The 23888-nt window shown below is 39.4% G+C and overlaps 1 protein-coding gene and 1 long non-coding RNA gene across 2 annotated transcripts; one reads left to right on the top strand and one right to left on the bottom strand.

The window, feature by feature from the left end:
* The first annotated feature begins 2827 nt into the window (after positions 1 to 2827).
* On the top strand, positions 2828 to 5383 carry LOC107836951 (uncharacterized). The gene is made up of 3 exons (XR_001662923.1): positions 2828 to 2915; positions 4270 to 4501; positions 4585 to 5383. It is a non-coding gene; the product is annotated as an uncharacterized LOC107836951 (long non-coding RNA).
* Positions 5384 to 5832: 449 nt separating this feature from the next.
* Positions 5833 to 23640, bottom strand: LOC103142610 (guanine nucleotide-binding protein subunit alpha-11-like). Its single transcript, XM_007558756.2, has 8 exons — positions 23371 to 23640; positions 22891 to 23063; positions 16428 to 16612; positions 14945 to 15099; positions 13488 to 13616; positions 11851 to 11980; positions 10022 to 10175; positions 5833 to 6842 (listed from the first exon to the last, which is right to left on the bottom strand). Exons 2-8 carry the CDS (start codon positions 23039 to 23041, stop codon positions 6640 to 6642), a joined length of 1107 nt encoding a protein of 368 aa, XP_007558818.1. The 5' UTR covers positions 23042 to 23063; positions 23371 to 23640; the 3' UTR covers positions 5833 to 6639.
* Positions 23641 to 23888: the final 248 nt, after the last annotated feature.

Below are 23888 nucleotides of genomic sequence, written 5' to 3'. Positions count from 1 at the left end.
ATTGTTAAACCTCTGAGTGGTGCTAAGCTAAGTATTAAAATGTCCGTTTTCATTTTTGTTTCTGAGGATTTTAAATGCAACTTTTTCTTCACGTATGGTGTTTCAGTCACCGGTAACATTATTTCTGCTCTTTTCTGCGTCATATTTCTGTGCTGGGATCCAGGCAGTTGTTGCTAAAGTTGTGTTTTCTTGGTTGATGGTGCTTCTTTGTCTTTTATGCACATTTCCCCCCTATACTGAATATTTCACCTTTTGTCAAATTAAGTGTTTGATAATGCACTTCAGACATTCTTGTTCAAACCAAGTGTTTTATTGATTATTGTCTGTCTTTTTATTGTGATGAACTTTGTGTTTTATAAATACACAGATTCTATTTTTATTTAAACATTTCTTTATCTACTTTTCAACAGCACATCTCACTGATGCCTTTATTTATGCAACTGATATACAGCTTCTCTTTAATTATAAGCTCAAGTTGAAAGATTTCCATCCAACATTTAGTTCCCTTTGAGGATTTGGATGTTTAATTAGCTTTTTGCTGTAGACATCCTTTTTCAGTTTTTCACCTTAATATTTCTATAAAAAACAAGCATTTAAAATAAAAATAAAAATCAGTTTTTGCTTCCAGACTTTCTTTGAATTCAAGTTAATTGACTTTTTTCCCCACAAAGCAATTAAATTATTTCCTATACAATAATACTAATAATGGGTTACAACATTAAAGTCTTAAAACAGCCAGAAATGACATTTTCTGGACCAGAACAGGGCCGTCTCAAGCTTATTATATTGGGAACATTTAAAGCTCAGTTTTAGGAGGAAAATCCGAGAGAGGTTTTCCTTTGACTTTGTAAGAAGTGTTACATATTTGCTTTTAATGCTGCTTCATTTCGAAACAACTCGTCAGCACTGTAAGGTTGTCTGTGGCCAAACAGAGAGAAATCAGGCAAAAAGCTCTTTTAGTGTTTTTGTTTTCAGATGTCAGACTGACCTCTGGTATTGACAGCTATCTATGGTTTATTAAAAACAAAGGAATCAGCTTCTTTGTTACAGCTTCTCATTTGTGGGGATCTATAAGTTACAGTAAAAAAAAAATAAACCCACCAAGTACTTCTGTGGTCTTTGTCTCACTCGGTTAAATAGTGGCTGCTTTAGGTTTCTGGTTTATTATAGGAAACTTAGACAGTTTTCCAGTTGTTTCATGTTCAAGTTTCACTTCCACTCAGCTGATTTCTCTTCATGACTTTTCTTTGCTGCTCCTTCAAAGCAGCAAAGAAAGTTTCCCCCAGCAGGAACAATAAAGGATAAATCTGTGCTATCTGATTCTATCCTACTCTTATTGTAAACTTTTGGGGTTTTATGTTTTGAATCTTTCTTATATTTTTATTTAGGTTATTTTAGAGTTACTATTGTCTCATTTGTGCAGAGTTTCGTAGTTTATTCTTGTGTAAATTTGTGTATATTTCTGTGTTAATCAAACAGTTAATTTTGAGTATTAGCTCTATTAGTTTCTCTGCATTCTTATAGATTTGCTCTGTGTTTCTCTGTGTTTATTGTTGTTAGATTTTTGCTCTGTTGTTCGTTTGTGTGATATTTCTGATTTCTTCCATTAATTATTCTTCCTTCCCTGCTTCTGTTCTCTCCCAGTTGCTCTGATTTCTGTTGATTGAACTCACCTGGTCTCCATGCCGCAACCGCATCTCTCCCTACAGCATTTATACTCCTTGGTTTTTTGCACTCACTGCTGGATTCTTCCTTTATCCTGTGACTGTTTTGTGTCCTGACTCTTTTGTGTGTTTCCCAAAGTTCTCTGTAAGTTGTTTTCAGTCATAAAGTCCCTCGTTCTTCACTCCACAGTCCGTCTGCCGTTGTCCTGCAGCCGTTTTGGTCCTCATCCAAACCTTTAAAACAGGAGGGTTCTATATGAAAAAACAACTCCCTAGTTTGGCTATTTAAACGTTCAAAATAAAAGAAAATTGTTCCAAAGATATGACAAGATGTTCCTACTTTCTGGACACAAGATGTGCCACAAAATCAATGGTGCCTCTTAGTCTGACATGTAAAACCACAATAAAAATATATCTTGAAGTTTGTAGTTATGACAAAATGTGCAGGGATTCAAGTGTTATTCAAGGCACTGCGGACTTTAAAGAGTAGAAATAACATACGAAGTACTTGTTGTAAATGTTTTACTTTTGACTAAATTGACACAAATCTGAACTTTCTTAGCAGTAGATGAAACACCTCTGTTCTGTTCAAGGTCTTTTAATATTGGGATTGATGCACAGCAGTCAGGTATCCTGTGTGTGTGTGTGTGTGAGGCCAGAGCCCGGTGAGCGAGATGTTGGCTACAAAAGGGCCATCTGCTGCTGTAAACGCTGGAGCTGTTTTGGGAAGCCGAGAGGTGATTCATGCTGGAAAATTGATTCATTTCTTGTGCTGATAAGCAGCTTCTCTCTTTGTCCTCTCATGCTGCAGCGGCTTTGAAAGGGGCCCCTGGACGACGCGTCTGTTGTCGCAGAGAAAAGAAGCAGGTTGGGAAAACACGACGACAGCAATAATCTTACAAATGCAGCACCGAAAACACCGGTCAGCAGCACAGAACCTTAATCAGTCAGCGTACTGTAAGTCTGCACGCCGGTGAACATTATCAACATAATTGGGTCTGGAGGTGTTTCAGAGTTACCGGTGAATCCAGACGGGTTGGTTGGAGAATCTTCACCTGCGTGTGCGTTTGATGAAAGCAAAAGCAGACATTCACTTTGATTTGAGGAGCTGCAGAGGGAATGGAGGAACTTCTTATCGGTGTGCAGCAGTCCACAACAAGAAGGAGACCGGCTGCATAAAATGAAAATTATAAACCACCCACTTTGTGCGTGGGTGTCCATTCCAGTTTAAACCTCTGCACTGATGGAAGGGTGAGAGACCAGCATGAACATATTAGTTGAGATTTAGTCCTGAGCAACGTTGTCTTTTCCTCCCGATCATTAAGACGTTCCGAGTCAGAGAAGTTCATCTCGGGGTCACACAGAAGACAAATAAAAATAACGAAAACTGAATGCCAGTGGTAGAATATTGTTTTCAAAGACTGGAACCTCGATCTTTGCTTTTCTACAAAAACCGAGCTTAAGATTGCCCAACAAAACAGAGAGAAACAAGTGAAAGACCGTGCACTCTTTGTTCTTCATCAGTCGACATGAAAATGTTTTATTTTTGCAAATAATGAATAGCGATAGCAGATGAATAATTCATGTTAGCGTCTGATATGCAATTCCTGAAAATTCCCATCAGAATTTTTTCAGCATCTATTTATCCAGATAGTAATAAGACTCTTTGACAGCGGTACCCGTCAGCGCCTGTGTGAACACAAGGCAACTGGAGGTTATTAATGCAATTAAGGATTGTGTACAAACAATTCATAGACTGGATTACAGCAGACGTTCATGTCTGCTTTTAGTGCTGGAAGAACTCAGCTTTAGTCTCACAATAAACAGTGATTTTCATGTGACTTACATGAGCTTTGTTTTTGCCGTCATCAGTAATGAATGCTTGGTTATTTGAAGACACATGAATGAGTCTTTTGTCATTTTCCAGTGAATACCACAACTTTGAAATTATGAGCCCTGCTGGGTAAACTCAACACAAAACTCATTCTGATCAAACGGTTAACTTTGCTTGAAACGATGAGATTGAGTTTTGTCACTTTTAGAAAATAGGACTTTGTTCCATCCTTACAAAACTATGACATTGAGCTTGTGCCTTGCATTTCGTTGGGACAGGAAGCCTTAAAATACCTGATCATCTCTTTCCTGTTTCCTGAGAAAACTTGAATTTAATTTCCAGAACAAATCAAACGGTTCTACACCCTTCAGAGATATCGACAGAGAAATCCTTGTTGATTCACACACACACACACACACTCACACGCATACACACACGCACACACACAGCTGGCTGCAGACACAATCAATTATTTTGCATGAACACATGTCTGAAACAGACATCTACCCACAGACAGACAGATTTGGTCCAACACATGAGAATATCAAGTCATGTGTAGATGACAGTCACCGTGGCGACCTCCTCATGCTTTCTGTGGCATCCAGACAGTCTGTCTAAGGTTGCCTTTTGGGGATTATTTGTATGCATGTTTGTAGTTGTGTCATTTTTTTTTTTGTTGTTGTTTTTTAGTCAGAAGGGGAAAAGTGACAGACTTTTGTTTGCAGAAGTGATCTGTCCCTCGCTAATGAGGAACCGCTTTTCTCCTGCCAGCGGAAGACGCGGCGCTGGGGTTTCACACACTGACACCACGGTGGAAGGTTTCTCATCTGCGTCGTTTTCCCAGTCTGCACCACAGACAAACATACACAACATATGGAAACGGCTGCTGCGTGCGTGTGTCAGTCCAATGCAAATCCAGCAGCGTTCCTGTTTGCAAACCCCCGGCATCAAGCGAGTGTCTGACACCGAGCAGAGAGGCAAGGAGACAAACAAAAGCAAGCAGGTGAGAGTGCGTGTGTGAGTGTTTTCAGATTTTCTCTTTAATATTAACTATAAAAACCATGTTTTTTATTCTTCCTCCACCAGACTCTACACAAATGTTTTACTGCCTCCAAAGGAGGGCAGGTCACTCACCGACACTCTCTGGTCACAGTCTGTGTCCAACAGGTAAACAATTATCACAAATTCAAGACTTACAAATGAATCAAAAACAGCAGTTATGCACAGAGGGCCTCAAATGCATCGCAAAGAATCAGAAACGTGTTTTTTTAATGCTCTGCTCCAATGAGCTTTACATTCAGGTCAGATAGTTTTGATTTTAAATTATTATTTTTCTTTTTACTACTTTTGGACTCTTGAAATTGATACGACAGATAAAAAACACAATTTAAATCGATACGAGGCCGAGTTATTATTACACTTTAACCTTGTTTTATTTAGCCTTTAATGTTATTAAAGTATGGGAGTACAATTATCTGACCGTTTCAAGTAGGACACCACTTCATATTTCAGCCACTGACAGACTTCTACATTTCACTTTCTCTCAGTTATATACATAGAAAATACCCAAAAACAGATTTGAAAGCTTGGATTAACAGATTGGAGGCTTTTTTTTTTGCACCTCCAGGCAGCAATAATGAATTGGCAACACTGAGATAAAACATACCTGCCCATAAAATGAAGAAGCATAAGTGTAGTAGATAACATTGAGTGTTCCCAGCAAATGATGAAAAGTATTCAGATTTCAGGCAACGTCCACCAGATTTTCAGACATCAAGCTTCTTCTGAGCCCACAGCATCACAGATTATCCACCGTGCTCGACAGTGGGGTTGAGATCCTTTTCCATAAATCGACTCCAGGACTCACCAGGAGAGTTTGTCACCACAAAAAAAAACAAAAAAAAACAAAAAAAAAACAACAATAAAAAAACAGAAGTTTTCAGTTGCAGGATGATACATTTTCTTAGATATTATCTTAAATTAAATATGTATATAATATAAGGGTTTGTACACGTCCTTCGCAGGGGTACAGGTAAGTCTGTAGACTTCTGCATAAGTCAACTATAAATCCCTCCTGAAAAACTGTGTCCGTATAGCGTTTATCCTCCGTCACTAAAAACCACAGATGCACCAATCAATCGCCCAAAGTTGGATTCAGCTGATTTCCCCCTGACACAACAAATACTGAAAAATCAGTCTTTTCTTAAGGCTATTCACTAAATGCTTCAAAAACATAAAATCCCATCATGTTCAGTCTCCTAGTGCATCGACCAAAACATGTACTTTGGCACGCATTTTTGCCATTTCTTCGTTTTTTTTCTTTTAAGTGCAAAGAAAAGATTGAAAAATGGGTTCAGATTTGAATTGGCAAGTCAGACCTCAAATAAAACTGGAAATCAGAAGCAGAAAAACTCAATAAGTGCCTTTTTAAAACTCAAAACGGGCTTGGAAAAAACATTCATCTGAGCAGCTTGACAGTGTAGCTTTTAACACATTAAGCAGTAAATTCATCAGCCAAATTCAGTGTAGTGCGGCAGCTTCTATTTCAAGAATTTGACCTGCTTTGGGGTCTTTGTTGTAGAGATACATTATATTTCCAAGATTCATAATGGATTGTTAAAAGAAAAACACAGCTTATTCCGATAAATATCTGTCCTAACAGTTCACATTTTGGTGAAAAATATTAACTTTTACAGGCTCCTATGTTATCTGTCTGCACCTGCAGCTGTTCATGTGTGCACCGCAGCAGTGGAGTGCATGACCCCATCTCCACCACTAATGGCCATGCTGTACTTCATAGCGTCTCTACTTCAGCGTCATTTACAGAGCAACATGCATAACGTTTGACCCAAACGCTTCTTTTGTAAAGCAACCCTACCGATAAACACAGTTTGTGATTCAAACTACGTGATTCCAGCTTTTATTACAGATCTTCATGTTCTGAAATCTAGATGCGAGAGAAGAAATAATCCCGCCTGCTGCTCCGTTAAAAACCCATAAGACATGACAGTCGGAGAGGATTTCATACGGAAAGAGTTCTTCGTGTGAGAAAGTGTTCAGTCGCTGCTTTCAGTCCTGTCAGCCTGACGGATGTGGGGAACCCGTCGCGTCTCCTTCTGCCTCGCGCCGCTGAGTGACAGTTCAGAGGACTCCGTAGTCCCTTAGCGACTTGAGCAGAACCGTGTCTCTTATGTCGGTGAAAACCTTGCGGATGTTGTTGGTGTCTGTGGCACAAGTGAAGTGTGGGTACATGGTCTTCCACACCCGGGTCTCTTGGTTCATGGAACGCTGCTCGTACATTTTGAGGATGTACTGCTTTGCTAGCTCAGCGTTCTGCTTCTCACCTGCAAGACGACGGTTGGAGGGAAAGACAAAAATCTGTGTTGAGTACCAGTAGGAGTTTAAAAAGCCAAAATACATCACAGAAAACCATTTATGTTTTGTTTTTTTGTTTTTTTAGGGGCATTAGATTGAATAAAACATCTTTAAGGAGGTACGACATTTTGAATTGAGCCACAGTCACCCCACATGTAGCACCGTTGAAGATATTATTCCTTAAAACGTCCTCATAATGTTCATATTCTGTAGCTACTTAGTTAAAAATCAAAGATAAAACCATTCATATCCTAGAATTATTTTCATTATTGTTTTACTCTAATTGCATATTTCAACTGATCGTTAAACCGATTATTTAAAAATAACAGAAGGTAAACATTTTCTTTCCTTATTGTTTAGACTTTATGTAGGATAAGGGGAAAATGTGTACAGTATCACAGAGCTGTCATTTGGTTTCAAAATCAATTCAAACTTTCCTCAAATACAATTTACGTTGAGTTTTATGTAAACTTGACTGGATTGAACCGAGTTGTTTCCTTTGACTGACCACAGCCAATCGAAACCAGCTCAGGACAGAGTCTGGATTCTCACCCCACATCAGTGTCTGACCTCACAGATGCACTTTCGGAAAAATTGTCCATGACCGAAGTTTGTGGGAAGTTTTCCCGGAAGAGCAGAAGCCATTGAAAGAAAACACGATTTGACTGGAAATATTTTTCGCCGTGGAAACAACGTGCCAAACATGCTGTGGACTCATGCAAATGGCCTGTGTAGCACTTTATCAAGTCCAGAGGAGTCCAAACGTAACAAACATTCACCTATTCGCACACATACTCTGGTGACTGGATGAACTCCCATCTCATGAATTTCAGATATTCTTCATTTAACGTTAATTGTTTTTCAGCGTTTTTATTTTATTTTTTTCCAATTCTTATTTTGTCCTCAACTTGTTAACTTTTAATATTTCCTCAGCAGCTGCTGCACAATTTTCTGTCCTGCTCAAGGTCAAGGACTGGAGAGATAATGAATAAAATGCCTTTTTTGTTTATTTTAAATCTATTTGTGTGTAGACTTTGTCGTGAAATGTTTCGGGTCAGAGTAGCGCGTCCTGTTCAAACAGACAAGTTAATGAGTCTAAACAAGCAAGATGCGAAATGGCTAAAACGCCGTAACTAGAGGCTGAATTAAACACTGTCATTATATTGTTGTTTTTAATTGCTTAAGAGCAAGTGAAATCTAGTTTCTCAGTGTCAGAGAACGGCGTCGGGAAGCGAAGCTACTTAACAGCAGTGCTTTCAAATGCAGTTACAGCCGCAGTAATAAGGGCCACGCAGTCTCCACACAGGAACACAACAGCATGAGCAGCAAACAGCAGCCAGCGGTAGGAGCTGCTCGGAGTTGTCATTAAGGTTAAATTGACATCAAGAAGCTTGACCCTGTATGAGTCATTATTTTACCGTGCTAATGCTGCCGGTGAAACACAGTGGGTGCACTGCAGATGCACACAAGTGTTCGCTCACAGTCACTAAGTCTAACCCTAAGCCACCTGACACACAAACACACGCCTAATACGTACGGTACACCTGAAGGGGGGGTGTGGGGTGTTCGGGTGGTGGTGCAGGGCTGGCAGGGAACAAAATACCTGTCTGTAGTTGCCAAGGGAAACAGAGGGAGAGAGGGTGGAGGTGATGGAGTCGAGGGGGGAGCGATGAGACGCCATACAGCCTCTTTACACCAGCAGAACCGAAGGTAAGCTGATCAAGAGCACCTGAAGGCACCATTTATTACTGAGGACGGAGGGCAGGAGGAGACAGGAGAAGGAAGGAATGAAGAAAAGAGGAAAGAAAGGCAGAAGATAAAGAGGGAAGGCAAGGGTGGAAGAAGGAAGGAGAGAAAAATGCAGGAATGGAAAGCAGCAAAGATGAAGGGATAAAAGGAACAAAAAAAGGAGCAAAAATGAAGAGAAGCAAAAAAGTAAGGAGGAACATACAGAAAGAACTGACTGTGAAAAGAAGAGTGCAGAAACAAGAAAGGAAAGAGCAAAATAAAGTATGGAAAAGTAGAACGGGGAGGAGAAAAGCAAAACATGAATGATGGAAGAAGGAAATAATAAAGGAGCAATGTAAGAAAATAAGGAATAAAATATTTAAAAGGCAGAAGGTAGGGAAAGGAAGAAAACGAGTCAAGAAGGAAGCGGGGAGAAAGGGATGATAAAACAGGAAAAAAAGAGGGGAGGAAAGAAAATATAAAGGGAAGGACAGGAGCAATGAGCATAGGAAGGAAATGGAGAAAAGAAAAACAAAGTAGAAAGTCAGGAAGAAAAACGAAGACTGTAAGGAAAAATGGGAGATCGAGCAAACAACCATACAAAGAAGGGAAGAATGAAGGAAGGGAAATGGACGACAGAAAAGAAAGAGGAAGGACTATGGAATAAAAAAGCAGGGAGGGAAAAGGGAAGGCAGACAGAAAAAGGAAGGAGAAATGAAAATGTTGAGAAGGACAGAAAAATATGAACAGAAGTAAAAGATAAAGACTGAAAAGTGTGACGAAAGGAGAAAAAGATAAAAGAAGGGGCAAAAAGTAAAAACAGAAATGGAGGAAAGATGATTATGACAATAGCAAAGGAAGAAAGAAAGAAAGAAAGAAAGGAGGAAAGAAAGAAAGGAGGAGGAGGAAGAGGAAGAGTCGCAGTGGGGCTGAAATCACTTTGTCAATATTTTTGGTGAATAATTCATTATTTCTGCAGAACATTATGAGACGGTTACAAGTCAGAGGCAAATTGACCGGAGGACAAACGGCATCACAGCCCTCATGTCCCTGCAGTGGTCCTGTCCGCTCTGTGATGAGAATAAACAGCTGCCACTGCGCGCGCTGATGGCACTGAAATTGACTGATAACCTGTCTCTGACTCAACACTGGTGCAATTTCTGCTCTGGATGTTTGAACATTTTCCAGCAAGCTTAAGAAAAAATGCAGTCGTTTAGTAATGTCAGATTGCGCTCAAACTCAAGCACACACACAAAATAAGACGAGTTAAATTAGCAGCTGTTAAATAAAAAGAAAAAAAAAACACAGCTGCTAAACTTCTTAATCTCTTCTGATGAACTCCTAATTTCATCCGTTAAAGTCTCGTCGTTGTATTTGTGGCGGTAAATGAAAACCAAAAGCACATCTTAGAACAACGAACCTGTGAAACTGTCAAAGTATTTCCCCAGATCTGACGTCCGGATCTTGTCTTCCAGGATGTCAGTCTTGTTGAGGAAGAGGATGATGGAGGTGTTGTGGAACCAGGCAGAGTGGATGGTGGTGTAGAACAGAGCCAGGCTCTCCTGCATGCGGTTCTGAGGAACACACAGTCAGCTTAACATGTTTTTGGTTCTGCAGAAGACGTACATGTTTTTCTTTTCCACTTATCCCTTAATAACCAAATTTTCACAAGGAGCCAGAAAACATGAGCTGCAGCAAGTTTGGCTTTTTGGGTAGCTGAGGGCGAAACTGGAGGAAGGAATAATTTAAACAAAGCGCAAAGGGAAGAAAATGAGCAACAGACCAACATGGAGGTTAATGAATGCTGTGGGAGACCAAAAAGAGTCTGGGAGAGACAACAGGTTTAGTCGTAGCATGGGAGGGAAGAAGAGAGCACCAGGGGGCTGAGAGGAGAGCAGGACGTGTGTTGTACGACAGTGCCACCTGCAGGAGGAAGGATGCAATTACAAAAACAAAGAACTACAACTACAGATTACATCTAAATATATAAAAATAAATAAATAACACAGTAATACAGTAAAGTGTTAGTAAATTGCTTATTATTGAAGCATCCAAGTTAGGCTTATTGAGGACCTGGTGTTAATTATCTGCAGTGTTTTAGGGATTTTTTTTTTTATACACTGCTGGTCTTGGATTATAGATTATGAACAGTTTTTGTCAGACTTAAACATTTTACATAAGACAAACACACTAATGATTCTGGAGGCAGAGAAGACAACAAAACTACAAGAGGTGAAGCCTCATCCTGTCTGACTTGTCCTTCAGCCTGTGAGGTCATTCTAGGACTGGTTGGGTCAGATTTCAGGAGGGTCAAGTGCTGAGGCGTTTGTCTGCTTGTCAACAACAGGAAATGATGTTCAGGTTTTCTACAAAACTTTTCTTTTTTAGGCTTTAACTGATGAAACGTTATAAAATTGGAAATAAACAAAACATGAATTGATCTGTTTCCACATTTTTTTTAACTTAATACTTAAAACCTGGAAAAAGTGTCACGGCTGGCTGTGTGTTTGATTTTGTTGACTTGCTGGAAGACGAACCTCGGTTTGAAATCTGCTGTGACCTTTTATGAGTTTTCTCTAAAGGCTGCTACATATTTAGCTTCATTCATTGCCCCTTTAACTCTCACCAGTTTCCTTGTTCCAGCTCATGTCCCACATCATGACGCCGCCACCACTGTTAGCTTTCTGCTTCTCGTATCTTGGAAAGAACACACTAACGAGGTGACTTCTGAAGACAATTACTTCAACTGTATTTTATTTCAGGGTTTTGGAATAAAGAGGACCAAATGCAAATGAGCAACAACTTTCAGTTTTTTTTATCTGTAAAATATTTTTTGAGTTCTGCACCCTTGTCCTTCCAGGTCTAGGACAGATAAACACAGAAAAGTTTGTGAAGTACAAAGTATAAAATGTGCAAATAAAGCAGAGTTTTAATAAAGGCCTTTTGCAAAATCCTGAAAATCTGATGGAATATTTCATTCCGACTTTTCAAATGCTTCCCAAAGCTCAACATCACAAACAGTTCAAATAATCAAAACTTTTAACACTGCTCTAATCATCTGAAGCATCTGCTTTTAAAGCCGAAACCATTTCCGAGTCTCCATAATTAAGGAAATGCAGCAGATATGCATTGGAAATATGATATAAATATGATTTGAGAGAAGAAATGGATTCATAAAATAGCTCTTATATTATCCACTTCCTGCTTGAGCTAACAGAGTGAAGGGCGAAGAGAGCAAACTCTTCTTACGATGGTCTCTCTCTCCTCCAGGACCTGGTCGTACTCGCTGAGGGAGGCCAGGAAGATGAGCGAGGTCACGTTTTCAAAGCAGTGGATCCACTTCCGACGCTCCGATTTCTGGCCGCCAACATCCACAATCCTGAGGGAGGGAAGAAGAAAGAGAAGGGAAGATAAAGAAAGCCTGTCTGCATCACTGTGAAGGACTTATTGAGGACTGAAAAATGAACTCAAACTCTGAGGGTTTTGAAGAACACGAAAAAACTCTCCTGGAGAGTTGATCAGTGGTTAAAGTCGTCAAACTAACGGAGTAAGGCGGTCGTAGGAAAGGACACAGAAGAGAGAAAGGACCAAATTTTAGAAACGAAAATGGTAGGAGTGAAATAAAAAAATGTATTAATCAATGAAGAAACAAAAACAAAGTATGAAAGGTACAGTTACTAAAATACAAAATAACAAAGAAAAGAAGATAGAATGGCAGGGATTCAGAGGAGGGAAGTAAGGACACAACGAAGGAACGAAAAAATAAAATGGCAAAATTAAGGAAAAAGGGAAGAGCAAGAAAACAATAGGAGGGGATGAGGAAAGGGCAAATGTTGCATGAAAAGAAAACTAAAAAAGAAAGAAAGAAGAATGAAGGAGAAAGAATAAAACAAAGAAAAGCTTAAACAAAAATGAAGGAAAGAAGGAAGGTTTTACATAATCATGGCAGAGAAAAAAGAAAGGGAGAGTTAAACAAAAGGTCTTCATTGATAGAAATGGCATAAATAGCATTGATTGGAGAAAATGATTTAAAAACATTGTGAGCAAAGTGTTTGATCACAGGGAACTTAGATTCTTTTCACCAATGCATCTCACATTTTGCTTTTGCTAATTTCATTTGATTAACAGCATTGATTATGGATTATGGTGTTTTAATGTTCAGCCAATATGGAAGGAAATTCACACACAAAAAAGAAAAAGCCCTGCTGCTGACTGAAAACCAGAAACGTGGCATACAGTACTAAGAACAAACATTGTTTCTTGACACTTTCTTTTTTTGTCGCTGTTTAAACCAGTCAAGTTGTATTTAAGAATCGTGTCATTAATTATTGGGGCAGAAAAACAATGTATTGTGTGGAACTGTCCCAGTTCTCACAGATCATTCTCACGCCTACAAACTCTGACGAAGCTGCAAAAAACCAGGCGGCGAATTTAGGACGTTCTTCACACTGACGATATGTGACGCCTCCGACCGTTCGCTGTGTCAGAAGGGAAGCAGACACCTCCTCCAGTTTTCAAAAAAAAAAATAAATAAATAAATCTAATATAAAAACAGGAAAAAAGCTAGCAACAAGAAAAATAAGAATTATGTTTAAAATATGTCCAGGACGGGCTACTCATTCCCTTTTAAAGCTGCTCGGTGTTTGTGTCGCCCGTGAAGGTTTAAACCTTTAATGGTAGAAACCCTCATATGTGGGATTTGGATCAAAATCAAACACAAAATGGACACTTCACCTCTCAGCACAAACTCTGCAGAGAGGCAATTAGAAACGTGATCCTACTGTGTCCAAGCAGACGCGAGCAGACAAAGCCTCAACAGTATTCCGTGAATAGCGCTGGTATTGGATTTGTCCCTGTGAGAGGGCGGTAATGTGAGGCCCGGCCACCTTAGCGTGATGTTCTTGATGGTGAAGGAGTAGTCGTGGATGCCCGTAGTGGGAAACCGAACACGCAGCACGTCCTGCTCCGTGGGGATGTAATCGTGGGCCGAGATCCGCTCCAAGTTGTTCAGGTAGCTGAAAGACAGAGAGACTTGATGAAAACCCTGCCGCTGTTTGCTTTACATGAAGCTTTTGTAAGACAAACTGATAGTAACAGGAGACAAGTGATGAATTGGTGAGGGAAGAAGAAGTGTGATTAAAAAACACAAGAGGCGGGTGGGGAGAGCCCACGTTGACCTGTGTGCAAACAGCATCTTTATGGCCGTTGTTGAAACAAGCTGTCATTAGCCAGTGTTGACCGACTGTCCCTTATCGAGCACACATCACGATGACAGAGCTGCTGGGAAAACAGGACGGCGCAGCAATAGCAAAGAGGGACTAAAGAGAACCGGCCGGACCCGGGCTGTGTTCTGATCCTCTGAGCGTCGGGCTCACACCTACTGCTATACGTTACACCGTGACGAGAAACAGGCGGTAAACTCTGCACTCTGACATTTAGAGCTGCGTGATCCCACAAAAACACAGAGTTGGCTCAGGAAGACGCCCTGTAGTGTTGAAACACACAGCAAATCTGTGACGGTTTTGCTTCTCGGGGTGAAACTGGGAAAGAAAAGAAGAAGACTCAAATTTCATTTCAGAAATCGAAAACCAAAAAGAATAAACAATTAATTTTGAATCAAATTTATTCAAACATAGAAATTAAATGTGTTTCTATTTGTTAATATCTAATTTGATAATCAGTTTCCAAAATAAGCAAGCATGATTATGATTTTTTTTTTCCTAACAACTAATATGTTTAATAGATCTATGAATCAAAACTACAAATTCCCATCATTTTCAGTCCACGAAGATCCAGTATGATGTATTTTAAATCTCTGTTTTTGAGGTTAATACAAAATTAATTACTGCTTTATTTCTACATTTCTAAAGGTTTAAGTCTGGAGACATGGAGGATATTGAAGAAGGTTAATTTTGTGTCCAGTGAAACATTTTTGTTTTGATTTGGTCATACACATTGAATGATGACCAGTTTTCTAGTACTCAGATTTGTGTCAATGTCCTGCTTTTTCAAAAAGTTGTTATTGGTGCCCAGAAAATGCCCACAGCATCACTGTTCCTACACCATACTTATCAAAGGCAGACAGTAATAATAATAAAAAAAAAAAAAACTTTCACGTTTTATCACTCCAGGGGGAAATAGTTGTGACACCAGTAAATTTACTAAAACAACCATTTCTTAACGTGGTATTCATACTTTGAGGCGCAGTCTTCTGGTAAGACTTTTCACATTTCTGACATTGCAGAGGCACTTCATCACGCCACTACCTCTCATTCCCAGTCCAGTCACACTGACTGCAGCTCATTTTTCTCCTCCAGAATAAGCATGTTTTGGTTTTACTCACTACTCGGTGGAGTCCAGGAGCTGATACTCGCAGCGACGGCTGTAACAGATCCGTATTCCTTGGTCTGACCAGAGGCGGCGGATGGCATCCACGTATCTCCTCTCCAGGTGGACGATGTGCATCGTGTTCACATCCTGCAGCCACCTGGCGAACCTCTAGAGAGCAAACATCGGACGGGGAGAGAAGCGTTTCAGATGCTTGCAAAGACATGGACTACGACGACAATTATCGATCTCTCAATATAATTGATACTAGAAAAATAAACGATTCAGAGATACTCATTTGCCAAAGAACTGCAAGCAAGTTTCAAACCCTGCTAACATTGCAAGTACGTCCAGGAAAACCTGAGCGACGCTCTTTTTCCGGCTGATTGGAGATTATTTCTCCATGACGCAGAGGATCCCACATGCTGACATTGCAACACTGACGTTTGAGAGCAACTGGACAAGTTCAGTGAAACTCCTGCATCTGCAGCAGTGACGCAGTAAACCTCCTGTACAACAAAACCTAACAATATCTGCTTAAATATTAAGTTCCTGGACACAAACAACCCAGTCGGTACCACTCGTCTGCGGCACAAATTAATGCAGCAAGATGTTAATCAGTGGACGACCGTCTGCTAAATATTGTCTGTTTTAAAACAATAAAACAGACAAGAGCAAACTACCTTGCTGCTGTTCTGACAAATTATCAGAAAGACAGAAATTGCGCAAGGGTGCTGCTAAATACATTTGCATGTAGCAGATCCTTGTTTATGCTGTAAAAATAATATGCTGTGTAGAACAAATTGACAGTCAAATGGATGCATACAGTAGAAAACTAAAGATAAGTATTTCTAATAACATTTTTAAAATTGCAGAACTGAATCAAAACTACACAAGGATAATAACATTGACGCTAAATGTTATCTTGTCTACTTTCTCCAAACAGTGACGTCCAACGTAAAATACATATATTTTTCTAATTCAGCTTAATTGTTCAATTATTTTTGGTTGTGCCCTAACTATGTAAATCAAACATTTTTAGTCATATTGTCATTAATCATAGTTTTACTCTCAACCAGGAAGAAGCCTTTACTCAAAAAATGTTCCCACGGTATTGAAAACGGTATCAAATATTTTTCGTCGTATCGGTATCGAGTTCGAAATAGTCTTGTGACAACTCCTTTAAATTGAAAGACAGATCAACACTTTCTGCCTATTTAGTCCTCTAATGGTTTCCTATTAGGAAGCTAATAGGAAACCATTAGCTCTCTGTCTTCATGTAGATGCTGCAGGCTTTTTTCCGACCACAAAAGGATGTGTGTGTTTTTGTTTGAGTCATAAATGCCTTTTTCTCATTGCATGCACAATCCAATCAGTCATTAAAGTGTTTTTTTTTTTACCTGATGCCTTCACACCTGTGTTTATATGTGAGCATTCAAGTGTAACCAAGAGCAACCATGCGTATTTATGCTGGCCGACATTTATGTGTGGGGCTCTACCTCGTTCTCAGGGCTGGTGTAAGGGATTCTGAGCGTGTTCATGGCTCCAGTCATGGCTTTGATGGCAGTGAAGATGTTCTGGTAGATACACTTAGCGAAGGATTTCCGCTCCTCTTCGGAGAAGCCTCGGCCGTGGATGATTTTCATCTGTCGGAGGAAGGTGGTTTTCCCACTTTCTCCAGTTCCTGAAGAAGCAATAGCAATGGTTGGTAATAAGTAGGATTATTAAGTGAGCTATATTTAATTCCTTCACCATTATTAATGTCAGCCATGTCTGTAGTAATGTCTTCTCTTTTACATGATACATTGCTCTGGTTTTCTGCCACGCTCTAGACAAATAGATTATGCAATGAACCAAAAACAAAAAGGGCCAGATTTTGAAATTTTAAAATTTTCTCTCAATCAGTTCTGATTGGTCAAAATTTATTCTACCAAAAACCAAATTTAAAGAAACGTCTTTGTTGCCATTGGAGACATATGCACTAAAAGGATCTCATTTCTGCTCAGTAATCAACAGCATTTGCCATGATGTTTAGTTTCAGACTGATTTTCTCATCAAGTTTTGAGAAATTCAAAATTTGCAACATTTCTCTTGTCACATATTTTATGTGACTACTGCCACCTACCTTCACCCTGAAATGGTACATAAATGCTATGGCTTTTTGCACCCTTCTCCTGACTGATATCTTTATACAATGAAACCCTTTTGATTCTTTGTAAGTTGTCCTATGGCTTGGATATCTTATTATATCAGCAGAACTTTATTTCAAAATTCATAAAAAAATAAATAAATAAATACAAATTCTGGTCCAAGGGGCTGCAGACATGAGCAACCAGCTCACTGCAGCTTTTTATTTTTCTATGCTTTCCTCTAATACATTTTTGTTTGTTTGTTTTGCACTTGAATTGCGCAAGGTACGATGGCATGTGAAAAAATATTTTGAATTTACTTTTCAAATACAAATGTTTAAATCCCACAGACCTGGGGTGTGTATACATTGAGCTGTATAGTCAGAGACAAGAGGTTTTAGTTTTCAGAGAGCATCTCCAGTTTCAGTAAAGAAGGTAGGAACTCTTACTTATAAGATTAGACCTAAAAGCTTCCGCTTTTGATAAAGCTGGCTCTAATGAACCATGTCTCCATTGGAGAGCTGAGCAGCGTTTTCTTCACGCAACCCTTTTATTATGGATTTTAAGAGGGGTTTTATGAGGGAGCAAAGTCAGAAAGATAGCGAAGATATAAAAAATATCATTACCCCCACTACCGCAATGATTAGCACTGCTGCGGGTTAATGAGGTCTGAGCAGCCTCCACCTAGGTGACATCATGCAAATGTTTCAAATGCATTTTGTTTGATTTGCGGTCATTAAGAGAGAAGCAGCGCCTTCAGGTTCTGTTGCTTCAGGTTTCCCTTCCCTTCCTTTTAATACCTGGTTGTTCACTTCATCAGTGAACTGAATCGGTCCCACAACTCAGATCCCCTACGCGAGAAGGGTCTTTGGAGTGAGCACATCTCTAATAATGACTTTCTACAAGCCTGTTGTTGCCTTTCCAATTCGTTTTTGTTGTTGTTTGCTGGGGAGCAGGCAGCTCCAACCAGGAGAGGAGACTAAAGAAGAGCCCTGCACTTTTTTTTCTGTCTTTGCAAGTTGCTTTAACAATTGAATTTCCCTGCTGTGGGGTCAATAAAGTCAAGTCCTATCTTCTCTTATCGTATCTTCCATGACTGTCTGGCCGGAGATGTTTACACTGTAAGGAAAAGACTTTGATTTCCAAACCTGACTGTGGCGCCTGGTGTGAGTCTGACTGGACCACTCAAAAGTAGAGGAGGTTTAGAAACTGAATTTTCAAGTGTTTTTTTCTATTATTTCACTTTGAGTTTGATTGAAACTATTCACGTACATAGATTTAGATTGAAAATACTTTTAAGATATTTTCTTTCAACAGGGAATTTTGTTTCGGAGACAAGCATCCTTTACAGACAATAAAGCAATGCAAAAAGAATTTGGAAAAAAAATATATATATATATATTTCTGAAAAGTCTTTACTGGTTCTACAGCAATCAGGTATTTGCAGATCAGCTTTTTGAATGTTTTCAGTGGAACTTGAACAATATATTTTTGGTGATGAGCTCTTGACGCGTCAGGTTGGAAAGCCTTTCCATCACCCTAATCTATGCAGATAAAAACAACCCAAGAGGCGGCGAAGCAGAACAATAACAAAACAACTTCAGCCTTTTACATCACAAACTGATTGTCATCTTTGCTTTTTTTTTTTTTTAATTCCTGTTTAACTGAAAACATCACAGTGGCAATGACCTGACTTTAGCATCAGGCACAAATACTCTGCAGTTTCTCATAATACTTGTCAAACAGATCTTATCTCACCTTATGCACACCTGGACTTTTTTTTGTGTGCTAGACTGAAGCTTCTGACTAGACTGTCTCTGATGTTAAAATTTCACAAAACTTAACTCAAAACAGGGACAGAGAAAATGAGGTTAAAATGCTGTGAAGACCTGAACAAAAGTGGGACACTTGGTCTCTTTCCTGTCCTCTCGTCCCCCAGTCAGTCACTGCAGATGGACGCTCATACTAAGGCTTGATATTCTGTGAGTTTCTTTCTGTTAAAATGGACTGATCCCTCCAACCAGCACCTCGTACTTGCTCACCATGCGCTACGGCACTGAAGTAAAGGTCTTGATATATCAAGGTTTCCCTACGTTTTTACGAAGCTGAAGCTGGTTTCCAATTCCAGCTTCCGATAGCTAAAGGGCGATTCCACTTAATTTTTCACAACCTTCCGCATCATTAATCGACTGTAGTTTAAAATCTACTACACCTAGACACTTCAAACCTGGACTAGATTATTCTGCTCTAATAGCAGAATATTTAAAACCATGTTTGGAATTTGTGAAACCTTTTTCTGATTTGTGAAAACTCAATAAAGTTAGATTTTCACCATTTTTTGGCACCTCTTTCATTACTAGAACTGCTCTAATTAAAAAACTACAACTCTTAGACTCTTCAAACCTGGACTATATTATTCTCCCCCTTCAAGCAGAATATTTAAAACCATGTTTGGGATTTGTGAAACCTTTTTCTGATTTGTGATCATATTTTATTTATCACTACAGAAGGGTTCAGTGAAAGCGCATATGAAACTGGTGGGTTCGGTACCTCAAAAAAGGTTAAGAACCACTGTTCTAGAAATACAGTGAACTGACTTGTTATTGCTCTCATGAACTTTATGTGACCCAGAACACAGAGCCATTCTCTTTCCTTAATTCTGCTAACATTGAAAACAAATATAAAACAGATACACTGATTGAGACGTTAGGTGGGCATGCAAAGCAGATTCTAAACGTTGCATTTCCGGTGTAAAATGTGGTCTAAGAGGAAATCAGTGTCGTCCTCCACCACATGCATTTCCCCAGGGAAACAGGTTCCATCTGATTCCTCCTCATTTTATAATCCCTGTCATCTTTTCTGCCCATTTTTCTGTAGCTTCTCCGTGTTCAGCCTCCTGTTAACCACTGGTTCATATTCCAGCAGTAAATTACTTTGAATATTTCTGTGGAGACTTTGAAGTGTAACAGCAGGTCAAAGTGTCCAGACCGAATACAAACTGCTACGTTCTTCATCCTTCAGACATTTTCTTACTCCGTTGCCAGCCGGTATATTTTGTGGTTTTGATTGTTTCAGGTTGGACTTTTTCAGGAAATGTGGCTTTATCGCTGTAAAAAATGTCTACCAGCAGTAATTTGGCTTGAATTTTAATCGTAATTTGATATAAATGAGGATCAGAAACTAAATAATTGGAATGCAGTACCGTTTTCAAATAATAATTTACCAATAAATCATGTTGTCCACAAGATTTAAGCATTTTCATTATGAGCAGGTTGCTTTAGTACAATTGAGCCCAAAATGATTCACTCCTCTGACAGATTTTGGGTATAAATAGTGAATCGTCTGTACTTGTATCGTGCTTTAACAAGTCCAGAAGTCCCTACGGTGCTTTACACCACATTCACCCATTTACGAACATTCACACACTGATGAATACAATAAACTTGTGTCCAGTAGTTTACATTCAAGGGTAAAAAAAAAATGGAGGTACAAACATGGTGGAAACGTGAGACTAACGTTTCCACCATGTTAAAATTACATTTTTGCAATGTAAAAAAAATAAAACCGTGATAAAAAAAGGTTTGCTTCATTTCATGTAAAGTGTATGCTTTAATATGTAAAATATAAAAAAAAATAGGAGGGAAATGACATAAATGCACAAGTGACCATCCAGCATTCAGTCTTCAGTTTTTAGAACAAAACATCACAATTACTCAGGCGTTTTAAAGATTTTATGAACAATAGATCTTAAAGGCAATGTTATATTTCACATTTCAAACCTTAATTTTTTATTTTTGCTGCATGTCACTACACACTAAGTGATGTTTATATGAGCTGATAACCAGGCCATTTAAAAGCCTCATTAAAGCTCTGAAGAAAACCAATTATTCAACGAGTTCCTCGAAGCAAACTGAGAAACAACACATGAAATATCAATAAAATGCTTTTGGGTGATGGCTTTTATTCAGAGGAATGAAGGGACTGGCAATCCGTAACATGACACCAGCACAGTTTATCGACAGGATCTACAGCGTCTCATCAAAACGACCTCTTCAAGCCGGAGACGATCTCCGAACTTGTTAATTTTTGCTGCTGCGCTTCCCAAACAACACCTTCCAAGAATGATTCACCGAGCAGCAGGAAGTTGTGTGAAACGCTATCAAGATTTTACAGACAGCCCTGTTCCCTTAAACAAACATTTGTTTTCTGTCTCGTCACACAGTCACTCGGCCAATAAGACTGGGAAATAATTTGATGTTATTGTTTACAGGATCTCTACAGTGTCAGGATTTTCCCTAATCCTGGTTCATTCCTGTTATCTTTTTAGCTTGCTAATATTGGACAGAAATACAACCCTGGTGCGTCATTTCACACGTGAGTTATGCTACTTTCAATGGGTCAAATTAATGTATTCAAGTTTCTCAGTCTTTTTTCTGACAGTCATAATAAAGACAAACAATACTGCTAAATGTAGATGGAGCAGAAGTTGACATCACTCATTAATATTGACAATAGTACAAAGAAGTAGTCTTCAGCTTAAAGGCTCAAAGAAATCGTAAATATCTTCTTCTACAGAGCTTTACATCAGCAAACAATTAGAAAACAATCTAACAAAATGTCGGAAAAACTGCAAATAGTGAAGCTATGACGGACACATATTTGGGGAATCTTTTCTGAGCACCACAACCAGGAGTCCTACACATTTCTTATTTCTTTCGGGATGGATGGAGAGACAGACGGTTGTAAAGAAAGGGTGGAAAGATTAATGAATGGATGGAACAAGGATGGGGAAATCGACAGACAGATGGCTAAAAAATTATACATTGGTAGATGGAAAACTGCACAGAGAGCCGAATGTATAAATATAAAGATTGATTAATGGAGTGGTGGACAGAGAGAAGACTAAATGGGACAAATAGTAGGACAGGTTAATGGGCAGAACATTGAGACAAAAAGAGACAGCGCCTCAAGTGTGCAAATGTTTGCTTTTTCAAATTTTTAATTTTGTTTTAAGTTATCCAGACATGGAAAGCACTTGAAGTAAGTAACTAAAATTGTATTTGCATTGCACCTTTCGCAGATAAAATCACAAAGAGCATTAAAAAACATGTAGGAAAAACAGATCAAAATAACATCAAATTGATTAAACGTCTGTCTGTGTAAATATTTTTTTTAGCTGTATTTAAATTCTAAATAAATTCTAGTATAACAGAGGGCCTAGCAGAAAAATTTCCTGCTTCAAAAAATGTGCCCAAATATTCAGAACCAACCTGAACTTTTCTGGTTTACAAGTAGGAAGAACGATCGCATCAGGAAACGTCGGCTGACCGAAGACAAAAGCTTCAAAACAGCCATAACTTTGTATCAATGTACAGCACAGAGCCACACACGTGTAATCTCAGCTCTAATTATTTTTAACAGTTTGTACCAGTTCATTTTTTTTTTTTTTTAATTTGTTATCTATCTAAATTTAATCATCAGGGTGAAACACTGCCCCTGTCAGCAGGACCCCAAGTTGTTTAACCAATCCTTGCACACAGATTTCAGGGATGTGTGTGTCCAAACGCTGCTTTCAGGTGTACAGCCAGGCCTAATCCAGATCATTCTTCACATACCCTCAAAGTGACACATGCCTTACATAGTTTCAGCCTCATTTCGCGCAGCTGCCAAACAAACAGAGCAGTTTGCGGCTGAACACAGGATAATCCTGGGCGTCATCCCCACATCCTTTAATTGCATTTCGCAATTGCCCGTAACTTTCTTCTTCGTGCCTTTTGCTTTGATTTTGTGCCGTCGTGTGTTTGAACTCCGGTGCGGCGTTGCTGTTACTCACCCAGCAGCAGGATTTTAATCTCTCGTCTCTCCTTCTTCTTCTGCTGCCTGAGGATCCTCTTGATCTCTTTGTCCACAGCGATGGCGGTCTTCTCATCCTCCGACAGACAGCACACGCAGGTGCGGTAGATCCAGTCACAGCACCCCGCCATGGACAAAACTTATAAAATCCACCTGTTGCCAGAATAATCACATGCTATAAACCAGAACTTATAATTGTATGTTATAAACTAGGGCGTCGCTTTAATTTTGACTCAACTTGCCATGATTTATTCCATCACACATTGAGGATATTTAATTAAAACTCTCTATACAGACTCGGTTCACTTTAAACCGTTTAAAACCTTTACAGTGGTGTTGTGTTTTTAACTTTGAAGCTTTTTACAGCGTTTATTTTAGACAAACAACCAGAGCGAACCTAATTATCCTGTTTCTTTTAAAGGCCAAGGTGGACTTCAGCTACTTAAGCGTATCTCCTTACCTCCAATCAGAGCTTCAAACTTCCTGGAGATGGTACAGGCACAGGCTCCGACTGCTTTACGCAATCCATTTCCCACCCAGTCTTCCCCTCTCCTCTCTCCTCTCTCCTCCTGCCAGCTACCCGCGAACACCTGCCGTCATTCCCTCCAGCTGATGCCGGGTTTCAGCGTCTTTCTCCCGGTCAACCCGCTCTGGAAGGTCTGCCGCGCCTACACAGGAATGCGCCGTCTCCCCTGATCCGTTGAGCGCTCTGTGAAACTGGAATGCGCGCAGCGTGAAGCGCAGCAAATTTAAGCGGAAAACACGCAAAACCCGTCTCCACAATAAGAGCGTACGGCTTCCATTCAGTGAGCCATAGTGTGTGTTCTTTATTTAACCAGGAAAAGTAACTGATGGAGATTAAAAGAATCTCTTTTCCAAGAGTGACAGCAGCATAAAACACATATAAAATCTAAAATACAAGACCAAATACACAAAAAACACAACCAAGAAAAATCTCACAATTACACATTAGGGCAG

Source organism: Poecilia formosa, unplaced genomic scaffold (genome assembly GCF_000485575.1).
Source record: "Poecilia formosa unplaced genomic scaffold, Poecilia_formosa-5.1.2 Scaffold98, whole genome shotgun sequence".
Taxonomy (NCBI): Eukaryota; Metazoa; Chordata; class Actinopteri; order Cyprinodontiformes; family Poeciliidae; genus Poecilia; species Poecilia formosa.
Note: the sequence above shows the minus strand (reverse complement) of the source record. Positions and strands in the feature narration are given on the sequence as shown.

Excerpts from the sequence above, each read along its gene's own strand:
- LOC103142610 (XM_007558756.2), bottom strand. The coding sequence starts at position 23,041 with ATGGCGGGGTGCTGTGACTGGATCTACCGCACCTGCGTGTGCTGTCTG. Across the intron at positions 15,100-16,427 it reads ACACCAGCCCTGAGAACGAG|AGGTTCGCCAGGTGGCTGCA; the intron begins GTAGAGCCCCAC and ends TTTGCTCTCTAG. Across the intron at positions 11,981-13,487 it reads ATCAAGAACATCACGCTAAG|GATTGTGGATGTTGGCGGCC; the intron begins GTGGCCGGGCCT and ends TCCCTCCCTCAG.